Source organism: Equus przewalskii, chromosome 6 (genome assembly GCF_037783145.1).
Source record: "Equus przewalskii isolate Varuska chromosome 6, EquPr2, whole genome shotgun sequence".
Lineage (NCBI taxonomy): Eukaryota > Metazoa > Chordata > Mammalia > Perissodactyla > Equidae > Equus > Equus przewalskii.
Window position 1 is genome coordinate 17,756,403 of NC_091836.1, and position 15,913 is coordinate 17,772,315.

Genomic DNA, 15,913 nt, shown 5'->3' on the forward strand with positions numbered 1-15,913 from the left:
GTTGCCAGAGAAATTGTAGAAACTTTTCTCTTCTAATTACCTAGAAGAAATGGTCTACTTACCATAGTCAAAGAGATCAAAGAGTGCCTGAAATGCTGGATCTGATTCTGTCTGTTCCAATATATCCTGTATAGCTTCTTCAGACATGTGGATTTCACTCTGCAAAAAGAAAGAGTGATCCTAATTGAATTAATATGGTTCAAGACCACCAAAATAATTAGAGAACATCTTATATTTTTGACTTTTTATGCAGAAGTATTCCCCTCCAAGAAAACCTCTTCTAACACTATGCTCCTTTAAAGCAAATTAAAACAGACTAAGAAAATACAAAGTGCTCCCTAATTCTACTTCCTAGAGTTAATTACTTTGGTGAATACATTCCCAAACATTAAAATAAAATGAACATAGGAACTGTATGTATGTATATAAATACAAAATAAAACCATGCTGTTTTTTGTACTTGACATACAGCACTGTATAAGTTTTCCAGTATAATGACGTGACCTATATACATTGTGAAATGATTACCAGAGTAAGTGTAGTTAACATTATCTCATATAGACACAAAAAAAGGAAAAGAAAAAAATGTTTTCTTCCTCGTGAGAACTTAGAATCTACTCTTCACTTTCAAATATACCATACAGCAGTGTTAACTATGTTTGTTGTTTTCCACATTACATCCCCAGTATATATTTATCCTATAACTGGAAGTTTGTACCTTTTGACCCCCTTCATCCAATTCTCTCACTACCACCCACCTCTGGTAACCACAGATCTGATCTCTTTTTCTTTGAGTTTGGTTTCATAATGTTCCTTAATTGGCTTTCTTCACATTAGTTTATGGTACACTGCTTTCTAGATCCTCCAATAGAAATCTATCTCACCCCTTTTATCTGTCTACTTTGGTCTCTTCACATTAAATGCTTTCTTCAAATGTTGGACAACCCTTGCTTATCTGCTCATATTTAAAAGTAGCATGCCAAAAGCTACCTGCGAACTCTGCGCAAATGGAGAGAGCTTGTCAACTAAAACCTAAGCTGTAGAATAATCCTACAGAACCATCTGTAGTTTTAGTTTTTTTTCTTTTCAGTGAGTTAGATTTCCTGCTGGGAGAGTTTATGACTGACAACAGTGTTTCTGGAGGGCAGTGTGGAATGGGGAGAAGATACTGGAGTTTAACTACTTCCTAAATTTTGCACCTAATCATCCTGTTTGTAGCCCTATCTTTACACTTACTTTCAGAAGTACTGGTGCCCAGCCTCTTGGGATTTCTGTGTTGTAAAGTAGCTTTTACCTGAGCTTTACCTTTACTGGCAGTACTACTGCTAAGGCAGGTACTACTTGTCCATTTCAACTTCCCAATTTTTTTCTGTCCTGTCCTCTTCTCTTTTTTGACCTTGTGGGGTTATGCTTTTTGAAAATTCCCTATACTGTCTTTTTAGTAGTAGGGTACAAAACTAAATGTTTAATCCACTATCTTTCTAAAAGAAAGGAGCCTCTTTGTAACAGATATTTTTCTTTGCATAAATATGCCACAATTTAACCAATTCCCACCATTGGATGTCTGAATTTTTTCTAGTTTTCAGTTATAGTAAATAATAATACAATGAAAATCTTTATCCAGGCATCCAGGATTGTGTAACCACCACCCCAATCAAAATCAAACTGTAGGACATTTCCATCACCCAAGAAATTCATACACAAACACACACACACACACACCATTCTCCTTTCTAGAGAATTCCTCCTCCTGGGAAATCACTTCCCTTACCCTCATTCAGGCAACAACTTCTGATTTCTAGCAGCATAAATTAGTGTTGCCTGTTTTAGATCTTTATGTTAATAGAATTATACAATATGCATTCTTTTGTGCCTCACTTTTTTTTAAATTGAGTTCATAATAGTTTACATCAATGTGAGACTTCAGTTGTACATTATTTCTTAACTGTCACCACATAAGTGCTCCCCTTCAACCCCTGTGCCCACTCCCTACCCCCTTCCTCTGGTAACCACTGAACTGTTTTCTTTGTCCCTGGGTTTGTTTATATTTCACGAGTGAAATCATCTGGTGTTTGTCTTTCTCAGTCTGTGTGCCTCACTTCTCTGAGCAACATACTTGTATCTATGTTGCTATGTATATTAGTAGGTCATCCTTTTTTATTGTTCAGTAGTATTCTATTTTACGACTATGTCAAAATTTGTTTATTCCTTTTTGTTGATGGACATTTGGTTTGTTTTCAGTGCTCGTCTACTATGAATAAAGCTGCTATGAACATTCTTATGTAAGTGTTTTTGTACACATATGTGAACATATTTATTTCTTTTAGGTAAAAACCTAGTAACTGCTAGGTTATAAGGTAGGTGTATACATAACTTTGTAATAAACTGTCAGTTTTTGAAATTGGCCTTACTATTTCACATCCTCCAGTAGCAATTTTTCAGAGTTCTAGCTATTTCACATCCTCACCAACATTAACTGTTGTCAGATTTTTTTAATTTTAGCCATTCTATTGAATGTGAAATGGCATCTCGTATTCTTAACTTTCATTTCCCAAATAACAAATAATGTTGAGTATTGTTTCATGGGCTTATTGGCCATTCCTATATCTTCTTTTGACTGTTCCATTGATTTCACCCATTTTTTTAAATGGGTGATTTATCTTTTTATTACTGATTTGCAGGAGCTCTTTATATACTCTGGATACAAATTCTTTGCCAGATATATGTATTATGAATATTTTCTCCAAGTTGGTGTTTTGCCTTTTAGTTTTCTTTAATGATGATTTTAATAAGCAGACATTTTAAAATATAAGGAATCCTATTTCTTTTTAAAATTACAGTTAGTGATTTGTATATCCTAAGAAATCTTGCCTACCCCAAGGTTACAAAGATCTGCAAATATATTAAAAACTCCTACCTTACCTATGTGTATTACTGGCTAGTCACTCAGTGAAGCTGATGCAAATACTACTCAGTCAGGCATTATGTCTTGCTGTTCTTTTAAAAAGTTATTTAAATCAGAATTTTTAATGTTCCCCAATATTATGAACAACCAAGGGCAGAAGGTTGTGTCTTCACTTTCTTATAATCTTCACAGTATCTAACAGATTGTCTTGGTTAGGATAAGTACCTGATATGTTTGTGAAGAAAATACAAGCAAGCAGTTGGAGACTATAAAAATTTAGAACAGGGGATAGGTATTTGTTAAACATTAATATAGGAGAGGCATTTTAAAGAAGGACTAGTAGATAATTTAAAGGTTGCCTGAAAAACCTTGTCATATTTTGTTAAACTTACTGAATTTCACTATGGGAAAACATATCAAATATTTTTTTTAAAAAGTATTCTGAAGGCATACTTTTTAAAGGGGGAAAAATCAGTAGTTTTACCCAGAATTCATCATCTGAAAGAAAACCTGTTGTAATGAATTCATTATAATGTGGGCATGGCAACAAAAACGATTACATTGTTTGAGAACCCAGGTGAAAGAATGTGTGACAGTCACAATCTCAGCTGCTTTTCAAAAAGCATATTTGCACATGGACTAATCTTAAAACACACATTGTTAAATTTTTCCTTTACCAGCTCACCCTCTTTCATCTTCACTATCCCTGAATAGCAACAGTGACTATAAATCCTATCTTTCTTCTCTTAGCAGTAAATCTCACACACTTATTCATTCGGTTAGTAACTTCTTAAAAGTGTCCTGTTCATTTTCTTTTGTTGAATATCACTTGGATTCATTATATATCTTTAACATATTATTTCATTGTTTCTTTACGTTTTTATACAGTTTGTAGCAGTGTAGAAGAAATGTAATTTATTATATACACACTGTACAGTATTGTTGCTTACTGCACACAAATATACGCATGAATGAATCTTCAAGTATTAAATACTTAGAAATCCGTAACTGATTGTTGCAAGGACATAGGAAAGTGTTTTACTGACATCTGGAAGAGTTGGTTAGAGTTATTAGATGGGTTAGGAATGTCATTACTTTTACCATTTAACCAATGCAATTTTAATATATGTAAATCAAACCATCATGCTGTACGCTTTAAAGTATACAGTGATATATGTCAATCTCTTCTCAGTAAAACTGGAAAAAACTAAAGTAATTTTGACTGATTATTTGAAAATTCAGTATCTAACACATTTTCAGGAACAGATTACATTTGGATATTGAAAGAATTCTACATCTTAAATTATTATTTTAAATCTTTTATACATCTAATCTGTCGGCAGTAGTTTTGAAATAAAACCAAAATGCCATCAGTTTTAACTATGAGTACATGCACTACTCATATACCCACCCTTACCCATACCTGAAGTCCCAGGAGTTCATCAATTGAAGTCTCTGGTTCAGTAGGGTTGCTATCTGTTTGCTTAGGTACTTGAGCAATATTGTTGTCACTGTAACACAGAAAAAAATTTTTCTAGCACAGTTCTCATTAGGCAGAAACAATTAGGCATTTTAAACACACATAGCTTACCTAGTCAAAAATTTATTAATGTTTTCTGCAAGCTTTTCTTGAAGAGATTTGTTGCTTAAAATTTTTTCCCGTGCATTTTCAATAACCATTTGCTGGAAAAGAAAGTCAATATTAGTAAAAGGATAAGATAGAGTATTATTAAAAAAGAACCAATTAATGGAAGCTGGACAGTTTTAATAAATCTAGGTGGAAACTCAGAAGTTACGGTAGCTCCTTCTACATGAACACCTGAAAACTACACTTTACAATTTATAAGTGTTTTCAAAGACCCTTCACCAACTTTTTCTTCACTGATTACAGAATACAGTTCCAAACTCTTTGGCTTTTCATACAAGGTTTTTAATATGGACTCCAGTAAAGTGTCCTATTATATTGTATAATCCAACAAAAACAGTGTATTATTTAGTTTCCTAAATATACCTAAACATGGACATCTGCACATGTTATCTATTCTGAATGGACTGTCTCCTACTGTTAAACATTTTTGCTATTCTCTATATCCTAAGGCAATTCCATTGCACAGTCTTACAGAAATACTCACACATATATAATATAGACACACATTTGTGAATATATCAATGTTTTAGAACTCATGAATATCTCAACTTGCAAAGTTTGGGAAGGTCACTTACTTTTTCTACTGCAAATGCATTTGGATCCTGGAAATTCCGTATTGTTGAATGAGGCCCAGACAAAGTGATACTTTTCCTTTGAGATTCACTGAAACACATTTTAAAAGCTTGTCTTTTAACTAGTATGAATAACAGATTCAATGATAATTACATATACAGACATAAATCTTAAGATCATGGTAGAAAAGATATTTTCCCTATTTGTGGTAGGAACAAAGGGCAGCAGAGTAGGAAAGCATTATTAGATTTGAATTAAGAAGAAACAAATTTGAGGTTACCACTTTTGGCCTATGTGGTCTGTAGCGAAGTAAGCTTTGGTCCTGACTCATTTCATAATGGGATAAGACCAACTGCATTATTCAGTTTCTAAAAGAACTGAATGAAATAAAGTATATGTAAAGACATTACAAAAATGTCAAGTTTCCTATAAATGCTATAAATTGTTATAGTTGTTTTTCTATTTTATGTGGCTAAGTGAGAAAGCTTGCCATAAAGGAGGCTGAGGTCAGCCTTGAATGAGAAACAACCAACAGTAAAAATTCCAACAAAAATACTCATGGTGTGGCAGTTGTAAAATCAGGAAAAACATTTTAAACTGATCTCTCGCTTTTCTGAAATATCCTTTGAACAAAGACACATGGGATAAGTAAGGACAAAAAGAACTTTTCTCAGAGACTATCCCTGAAAAGATTTCTATCAATTGATTTAGGACTTTAAATATGTGTTTGTAGACCTTAACATATGCCAGTATTATTTATATTCATTTAAAAAACAGTTATTGCAAAAAATCTGAGATAACATCAACTTTAAGATATACCATTCTGCACCCAAACAGAAAAAACACATTTCCAATGAAATGGTGATTTGCCATTGATTACAAGATGCAACCTGATTTTAGAGAAGTTAGAATGTGGGAGAAAAAATGTGTTTTGGAATGGATATAATGTAACAGTAAATAGTCCCCAGACCTTAATCCAATCTTGCTATTTTATTCACAATGTAAATATCCTGGTGTAATTCTCTCTTTTTTCCTAAAAGTTACTATAAACTCGTTCCTTTAAAAAGCATTTACCTTTTGCGTCTACCAGGAGACATTAAACTGGCTTGAGTTTTCTTTTCCTGAGGACCAGGAATGATACTTAAAGCCTCTGCAGCTGTATTTCAAGAAAACAAACCAGTAAGTCAAGGAAATTGAATAGTTCTCTAAACTTAATGGAATAAGTCGCATTATGAAATGATTATTATTTTGTATTAAATTCAGTTAGCATACACTGGGTGCCTACTATGTGAAAGGCAGTATGGAAGACACTAAGATGAATAAAATACAGTCCCTGTGACTTAAAGTTTTACAATAAAATATAAAGTACAGTATAATCTCAACAAAAAGTAACATGGCAGAATGGAAGAATGGTAAGAAGTATAAACTAAGTGTACACTATAGTGTATATAAACTAAGTGTTTTTACCCAGAGGTGTAAAAGAAGTTGGAGAAAAGATAGAAACAAGTGAGAATGTAACAGAAGGCAATAAATTTCAGCTGCACAGAAGAGAAAGAAGACAGGCTAGGAACTGAGAGAGCTGGCGTCTCAATTCTAATCCCAACTCTGTTATTAACTAGCTTTCTGCCCCTTAATATCACGTGTTTCCATAGTTTCAAGTAACAAGCAAGATGTACCAGATGATCTCTAAGTTTATCCTAGCTCTAAGATTCAGCCAGGAACATGAAGGATTTTCAACATGCAGAAAAAGAAGTGAACTGTCATATGAGGAATTTAAAAATGTGGACTAAGAACAGTTTAGTGGATACCAGGGGAAAGGTGGGGTGGGGGATGGGCACAAAGGGTGAAGTGGTGCACCTACAACATGAATGACAAACATTAATGTACAAATGAAATTTCACAAGATTGTAACCTATCATTAACTCAAAAAAAAAAAAAAGTGAACTGGAAAATATTCCTTATTCCAAGAAGACTGACTAGCACGAACAAAGACAAAGAGGTGGTGAAATACAATGTGTATTTCTTTTAAAACCAAATACTGAGGCCAGCCTGGTGGCGTAATGGTTAAGTTTGCATGCTCTGCTTTGGCAGCCCGGAGTTCGTGGGTTTGGATCCTGGGCCAGATCTCCACAGGACTCATCAAGCCATGCTGTGGTAGCATCCAACATACCAAAAATAGAGGAATATTGGCACAGATGGTAGCTCAGGGCCAACCTTCCCCACCAAAAAGAAAAAAAAAAATCAAATACAACAAGGTCTTTCTACTAATGTAGAAAATTGAGAATTAGAAGTGTTCAAGGCTGGACTTCAGTTAGAATAGAAATGAGAAGAATCCTAGATTAAAATATCTCACAGATTTAATAATATGTTTATTTCATGGTAAATTTACCTAAAGTCTTTTCCATTTCTAGCCTCTCATTTTTTTCTTACTATAATTTTATGAGTATAAAGATATTAGTATATCACCTTGTGTATACAATTTGATTAAAAACAAAATTTAAGAGCAAAATTTAAACTTACTGGTCACAGAGTCTTGTGACTGTGAATGGTTGACCACTACAAAATTTGACCTCAAAGGAGTTGAAATTTGGCCAGTTGGCCGCGTAACTTGTGTAGCTGTCAAAGGAGAAGTAGTAAATTGTCCCGAAAGATACGGTAACGTCAGCAACTCTGAACTGACGGGAGCTGCTTGAGATGCAAGTCTTCTCTGCCGTTTGATTTCTGCAATTCCACTTCTTGTTCGGGCTGAAAAACATGAGCATTTAAAAACTTAACTCAATGTCAGAGTAGTTCAGGAATTTTAAGAAGTCTGCATGATACATGGCCTGCTATTTAACATGCTAGACCTACATACTGAAAAACAGCCCTTGAAAATATCAACTAAGTTTATGCAATAATTTCATAGGAAACAAGCTATAACGATTATGCTCAAATCTTCTAATTCATATTGTAACACCTCCACAAGTTAGGAAACAAACTTATGGAATGAGAACTAAAAGACGGGAACACATGAGAGCCAAAGAGATAAACAGGGAGTACTTAAAATGCATATTTTTACAACAAATAAAAATGTTGTTTCCTAAAATAACTGTACTTAGAAAAGCAGTAGTATAAACAAAATATATACTTAGACACATGTATTATTAATTAAAATGTTCATCTGACAGTTGGTTTGAGTTTGAGTTAACTCTGAACATTATTTATAGTTTAAAGTTGAACACCAACCTCTCTGATTGGCAGCAAACCCTGGGGAACTTTGCATGCTCCTAACAAATAAAACAAAGAAGTCAGACATTAAAAAACTTCTGTTGCTAAGATATACTCTGCTTTAGTTATAGTCAGTCCTGAAGTAAATTATGAGTTAAAAGGCATCACATCTCTCTCAGACAAAAAAGACAAGCACATTTTTTGGGGAGTAACCAAATCTTATTTGCTTTAGGAAAAAAAATACTGGCATGTAAGCACACACACACATAATTTTAATCAAGTTTCTATCCAATGCAATATGCATTACAGAGCCTTGATATCCCACTGAGAATACAATTTGACTTGACTCTAGGAACTTAATATATTTCAGAATGGTATATACAGTCATGTGTTGCTTAACCATGGGGACACACGTTGAGAAATACATCAGGCGATTTGCTCCTTGTACAAACACCATAGAGTGTACTGAAGAGGAACAAAATTTGCCACCCCAGAATGTGTCTCTTTAACATGAGGATTATTTTAGGCTGATTTTGTTTTGTTTTGCTTTGTTTTTTTGAGGAAGATTAGCATTCACTGTCAATCCTCCTCTTTTTTTTTGAGGAAGATTAGCCCTGAGCTAACTGCTGCCAATCCTCCCTCTTTTTGCTGAGGGAGACTGGTCCTCAGCTAACATCCATGCCCATCTTCCTCTACTTTATACGTGGGATGCCTACCACAGCATGGCTGCCAAGCGGTGCATAGGTCCGCACCCGGGATCCGGACCCGCGAACCCCAGGCCACCGAAGCGGAATGTGCAAACTTAACCGCTGCGCCACCAGGCTGGCCCCAGGCTGATTGCTTTTAAGAAACAAAAGACTTAAAATTTTTCTCGAGTGTTATATAATGCACTGTGTGGATCATAAGAAGATTTAAACCTGAAGTGATTCTTACATGTGTCTGCATTACAAAATTATGCATATTCTGATAAACTTATGTTTTTTATTACCTGATCTGAGAAAGCGTATGGTCTAACTTCTTCCACAGCGATGACATAATTGCTGGGACATCATTTGATGTTTCTAAATCATAAGAGGAAAAGTTTCTTAATAAACCCAGTTGGAGAAAATTCATTTAATTTGGATAGAAAATCAGTAAGGAAAAGAAACATTTCTCTCAGCTGTTGACATTATGTTGGGAACACAGAAATGTCTGTTTTGTAAAATGACCTACAAAGCTATGAGGTTGCTTCCTTTTCTCAAGTCACTGAGTTATCAGATGTAATATGAATGGAAATGGACATTTGTGAAATCTCTGAAGCTTTTTTAGATCACTTCTTTGAATTAAAAACAGACAGACTATTTTAAATATTTGTTCTATGTGACATCATGTGACATTTGGAAGTAAATTAAAATAATTTGATTTATAACAAATAATTATCGTAAAGATTATGCAAACTCCATTGAGGTTGGAAATTAGTTTTCTACATCCCATGTAGTCACACCCAAATCACTGTGACTGCTCAGGAACCTCTTAAAAAGGGTTCACCAGTTACTACACTTACAACTACAGGTAAAATTCCCAAGGACTAATTAGTCTCTTTAAGGATGTACTCTAAAGCCATAATGATGGGAAATTCATAAGATATTTAAAATCTTTACCAAATACTTATTAAAAACTCAAACCAGAGAAAGCTACTCAACATAAAAGTGGGATACAAACCTCTGTGCTGAAATTGTTGTATATTGTTTAATGTCATTTACACTCTAAGATACTTTGGGAAAGGAAAACTGGCAGAAAGATCAAGTAACCTTCTTGAAGAGTTAGAAATGAAATTCAGGCCCTGAACTTCCAGGAATTACTTTCTACAGTTTCTAGTTTTGTGCTCTTGGAAAAGTTATCTGGCTTCTCTAATCCTCAGTTTTCTGATACTTAAAAATGGATCTAAACAATCAACACCTCTCACTGGATTATTTTAAAGACTGAGATAAAACATGAAAGCACCTAGCATAATGCTGCATACAAAGAGTACTCAATAAATGATAAGTTTATTTCTATTTTTTAATGTTATCATTTTATGCTAATTGATTCTTTACTGCTAATCTTCTGTTAATGGTGAAATAATCAATATTAGGGAATAAAATAAACAATTCTAACTTTCCCCTAGAACGTTAATTTTAAAAAGTATTATTTAGTATTCTGATAAATATAAGCCAGAATTTTATGACTGGCTCCTGTGTCCAGATTTAGACTACAAAGAACTTAAAATTAAAATATTAGTTTGAAATTTTATTAACACATAGCAAGGCCTGTTAACCAGGGTAGATACCCAGAGTTAGGATTTGTATATCTTTAAAAAAAATTATTTTGTTATATATGCTAATATTCAGATTTTCAATTATTTATCTCAGAATATAAACACAAACTATTTAATTAGACATTTCCCAATAAAACTTATCTCATCAAAACTGAAACAAGTTTTCTTATGGTTTTTAAGAGGCATTAATATCCTTTAAAAATTATTTTTAATTAAAATAATTAGATAAATCCTGTATAAAACTAACAGAAAAAATTCCCAAACCTAAATTCTTACCTTTTGCTTTCATAGCTACATATTCATTCAAAATTGTTGTCAAGTTATTTCCAAATAAAGACTGAAAAGAAAAAGATCAAGGATTACCAACACTGTATTATACTACAATAATTTCCCAGCATGAAACATTTCACCACATAAAAAAGTTAACAGAAGATCTGGATTGCAGAGTAGCTGATGAAGAAAGGGTAAAGAGCAGGTCATCAAAAACCTAACAGTTACCCAAGTTAGGGGTGGCATCAAATCTTCTAAGGTAAAGAACCCTGTCTGTTTGAATAAGACATTGTGACTATGTTTCTTTAGTTAAGACAGTTCAAAGGCAGAAAAGCAGTTTTCAGCTGGGAGGTAGGATCCAGTCATACAACTATTTAAAAACAATAAGGACCCACTCCTAATCTGTCCTTTCTATCCTGAAAGCCGTGTGAACCTGTTAAGAATAAAGCAAAAAAACTTAGTGTTAAGACATACCCTTCCTAAGGGTCAGTACCTTTGTATTTTCACTTCTATCATCTCATAACCTCATGCCCCCTACCCTATTTCTACTACTACTCAAAGGCAGGCTTTTATTACATCAAATTTGAGTCATACAACATAAAAGGGAAGATCAAGGATTTTTATAGCAGATAGTTCTAGTGTCAAGTTCAACGTTAATACATGTGTAACAGAACACCTAAATTCCCTAAGGCTTACTTTCATACATAAAAAAAGGAACATATTAATTCTTAATTCATAGAATCTTTTGTTGTGAAGAGTGAGATTACGTGTAACCTGTCTGGGACAATGTCTAACAGATAGTAGGTGATTAGTTCCCTTTCTCCTCCTGAAGTTTCACAGTAGATTCCTAATTTGTTCTTCTGTCTTAATTGAAGCCTGAAAAATTAGGGAATTTGCTTAATACTAATGTGGTCATATTTCTAGTAGCTAAGCAAATAATTAATTGCTGAATGACTGCTACAGGAGGGACCTTTGACCTTGGTCTTCTCAGCCTCCAGAACTGTAAGAAGCAAAGATCTGGGTGCTAGGTGTGCTGTAGCTACTGGGGTATTACTGTAGCTAGGCCCTCAGAGCAGACAGAGCCATACAAACACAGACACGCTAATCTACATATACAAACATATCTATATTCTGTATATATTTGGACATATATTAAAATAAACAAGACTTACACTGGTATCTCTAATTCAACACCACAGTTTTCATTCTTATGCTTATTTGTATCATTTTTTCTCATAGAGAAACCTGGCTCCCAATATCTATAATGTATTTATTTACTCGTTTAGAACTGCTCATTTAGAATTCAGAAGACTTTATTTAAAACTTATTCATGTTATCTGAATCAATAGTGTGTTGCCTTTTATTGCTTAGCAGTACTCCATTGAATGAACATACCACAACTTGTTTATTCATTCACTTACTGAAAGACATCTTGATTGTTTACAGTTTTTGACCATCACTGATAAACATTAGTGTGCAGATTTTTGTGTGAACATAGGTTTTTCAGTTCACTTGGGTAACATACATCTGAGTGTACGAGTGCTGGGTTAGATGGGGAGTGTATGTTTAACTTTACCAACAACTGCCAATTTGTTTTTCAAAGCAGCTATAAAGTTCCTGCTGCTCTGCATCCTTGCCATCAAGGATCTGAGTTTTTAAATTGCTTTTTACTTTAGCCATTCTAATAGGTATATATTGGTATATTGTCAGGGTATTAATTTGCATTTTCCTAATGACTAACTGTGTGCAGCACTTTTTTTCACATGCTTATTGCTATCCGTATATTTTCTTTGGGGAAGGGTCTTCTGATCTCTTGTCCATTAAAAAAAAATTCAGTTTTTTTTTGAATTTTAAAAGTTTTCAAAAATATATTCTTGATACAAATCCTTTATTAGATATGTGAATTACAAACATTTTCTCCCAGCTTGACATTCTTCTAATTGTTGTCCTTGTAAAGCAAAAATTTTTAATTTTTATAAAGTTGAATTTATCAATTTTTCCTTGCCCCCCCCACCCCCCGGGAAAGATGCACCCTGAGCTAACATCTGTCGCAAATCTTTCTCTTTTTCTTTTTCCTCCCCAAACCCGAGTGCATAGTTATATATTCTACTTGTAAGTCCTTCTAGTTCTTCTATGTGAGCTGCCACCACAGCAGGGTGACTGACAGATGAGTGGCATGGCTCCATGACCAGGAATCAAACCCGGGTCACCAAAGCAGTGAGAGCAACAATCTGTAACCACTAGACCATTAGGGCTGCCCAGTTTTTCCTTTTATAGTCAGTGTTTTTGGTATCATATCTAAAAACTCATTGCCAAAACCAAGGTTACACAAGTTTTCTCCTTTGTTTTCTTCTAAAAGTCTTATAGTTCTACATTTTATATTTTAGTCTATTATCCATTTTGGTTAATTTTTGTATAAGGTATGCACAGAGGTTCTTCTACTGTATCTGAATATCTGTTCTATCACCATTTGTTGGTAAGATTATCCTTCCTCCACTGAATTACCTTTAGTACTTTTGTCAAAAATCAGTTTGTTGGTCTATATTTGGGCTCTCTTTTCTGTTTTACTGATCTGAGTGCCTAACTGTCCCCTAATGCCACTCAATCTTGATTACTATAGCTTGTCAGTAAGTCTTAAAAGCAAGTAATGTGAGTCCTCCAACTAATCCTTTTTAAGAATTGTTTGGGCTATTCTAGTTCCTTTGCTTTTCCATATAAAATTTAGAATTTAGCTTGTTGCTGTCTACAAAAATGCTTGTGGGGATTTAGATTGTAATGAATCTATAGATCAAAACGGGAAGACTTGACATCTTAATACTGAGTTTCTCAATGCATGAACACAGTATATCTCTTTTATTCAATTCTTTCACACAGATTTTAGCATACAGATTCTATACATACTTTGTTAGATTTATTACCTAAGTATTTTATGTTTGTTTGGTGCTATTGAAAATAGTATTTAAAAAAAATTTCAATTTCCAATGGTTCATTGTCAGTATAAAGAAATACAATAGACATTTGTATACTTTGTATCTTTTGATCTTTCTAAACTCTCAAAGTTTTATAAATTTTTTAAAGTTTCCTCCACAGATGATCTTGTTGTCTGTGATAGCTGAAATGACTCTAAGGAGCAATGTTAAAAGTAAAATGACAAAATACCATTTCAAATAATGTAGTTCCAGAATATACACCAAATAATGCTCTGTTGGTCTAGTGATATTTAAAAAAGAGGTGAGAACAAGATATTAAAACATCTGTTTTATATTTGTTTGAAGTAAGCAAATACAGGAAATATAGGAAAATAGATATAGGAAAGGTAGGGCTGCTATACAATACCACAGACCAGGTGGCTTAAATAGCAGACATTTATATCTCATTGTTCTGGAGGCTGGGAAGTCCAAGATGAAAGTGCTAGCCAATTTGGTTCCTCAAGAGGGCCAACTTTCTGGTTGGAAGACATCCCCCTTCTTGCTGTGTGCTGACATAATCTTTCCTTGTGTGTGCCCATGGAGAAAGATTTCTCTCTCTCTTCCACTTTTTATAAAGGCACTAATTCCATCAGGAAGGTCCCAACCTCGACCTAATCTAAACCTAATTATTTTCCAAAGGCCCCATCTCTAAATATTATCACACTGGGGATTAAGGTTTCAACATATGAATTTTGAGGGGACACAAATGTCCAGTCCATAACAGCCAGTAAACAACTAAGCCCCAACACGAGCAATAGTAAAACTAATTAGAAATGAGGGTGTCATTTTGAAACAGATTCTCAGAGGCAAAACTGTAATTCACTTACCAGCTCTGCATTAGTGTGTGAAAAGAAGAGCTGGCCTCCTTTGGGTTTTCCCAGTCATGCATGAATACAAACTACCAAATTTCTGCCAATTTTGACTTTGCTAATGAGCTGATTTTAAGATTGTATTTATAGTCTCTTATGTTGGTCAATGATGAATTATTTCCCTTATGGAACAAAATCACTCACCAATAAGCAGGCTGGGATAAAACCTTCATCTGTACAGTGTTCTGCATATTCTTTTAAATTTGAACTTTCCAAAATAAAAGTCTGGCAGGTAGAAGTGAGGTTTTCCTGTTGTAAGTAACCTAAGTGAAAAATTAAAGTTTAGGTAATTTCATATAACAAATGGAACCTCAGGTTGAACACGCTGGGATTTGTAGTCTTGCTCAGAAAGACTAGTTTGTGCTGCAGTACAAAGTAGAATTAATATAACAGATGGCTGTTTGATGGGAAAAACTCTAGCTAATATACTATAAAGTCACAGTAATCAAAACAGTATGACACCAGCAGAAAAACAAACAGATCAATGGAACAGAATCAAGGGCCCAGAAATAATCCCAAGCATATATGATCAACTAATATTCGACAAGGGAGCCAAGAAGGCTCAATTGAGAAAAGATAGTCTCTTCAATAAACGGTGTTAGGAAAAGTGGATATTCACATGTATAAGAATGAAACTAGACCCCTATCTTATACTACTCACAAAAATTAACTTGAAATTGACTAAAGATTTAATTAAACGTAAGAGCTGAAACCTTGAAACTCCTAGAAGAAAACATAAGAAAAAAGCTCCTTGTCATGGGTCTTGGCAATAATCTTTTGGATGTGACACCTAAAGCACAAGCAGCAAAGGCAAGAATAAATAAAGGGGACTACATCCAACTAAAAAGTTTCTGCACAGCAAAAGAAACAATTAACAAAGTGAAAACACAACCCACGGAGTAGGAAAAAATATTTGCAAACCATATATCTGATAAGGAGTTAGTATCCAAAATATATTAAAAAAACCTCAAACGACTCAAGAGCAAAAAACCAAATACTCCAATTTAAAAAATGGGCAAAAGACCTGCGTAGACATTTCTCCAAAGATCTATGAAAGGCTGAAAGGCATATGAAAAGATGTTCAACATCACTAGTCGTTAGGGAAATGCAAATCAAAACAACAATGAGATATCACCTCACACTGTTAGAATGGCCATAATCAAAAACACAAGAGAT

The 15,913-nt window shown here is 34.0% G+C and overlaps 1 protein-coding gene across 1 annotated transcript in view; it reads right to left on the reverse strand.

The window, feature by feature from the left end:
• The window catches only part of NPAT (nuclear protein, coactivator of histone transcription), a 51,939-nt gene that overhangs the window by 13,805 nt on the left and 22,221 nt on the right, over nt 1–15,913 (reverse strand). The window contains exons 2-11 of the mRNA XM_008535503.2: nt 14,882–15,000; nt 10,906–10,966; nt 9,322–9,394; nt 8,352–8,392; nt 7,647–7,871; nt 6,201–6,282; nt 5,129–5,216; nt 4,497–4,588; nt 4,329–4,416; nt 63–159 (exon numbers count right to left, since the gene is read on the reverse strand). Of these exons, the coding sequence (XP_008533725.2) occupies nt 63–159; nt 4,329–4,416; nt 4,497–4,588; nt 5,129–5,216; nt 6,201–6,282; nt 7,647–7,871; nt 8,352–8,392; nt 9,322–9,394; nt 10,906–10,966; nt 14,882–15,000 (966 nt within the window). The remainder of the gene's footprint in view (nt 1–62; nt 160–4,328; nt 4,417–4,496; nt 4,589–5,128; nt 5,217–6,200; nt 6,283–7,646; nt 7,872–8,351; nt 8,393–9,321; nt 9,395–10,905; nt 10,967–14,881; nt 15,001–15,913) is intronic.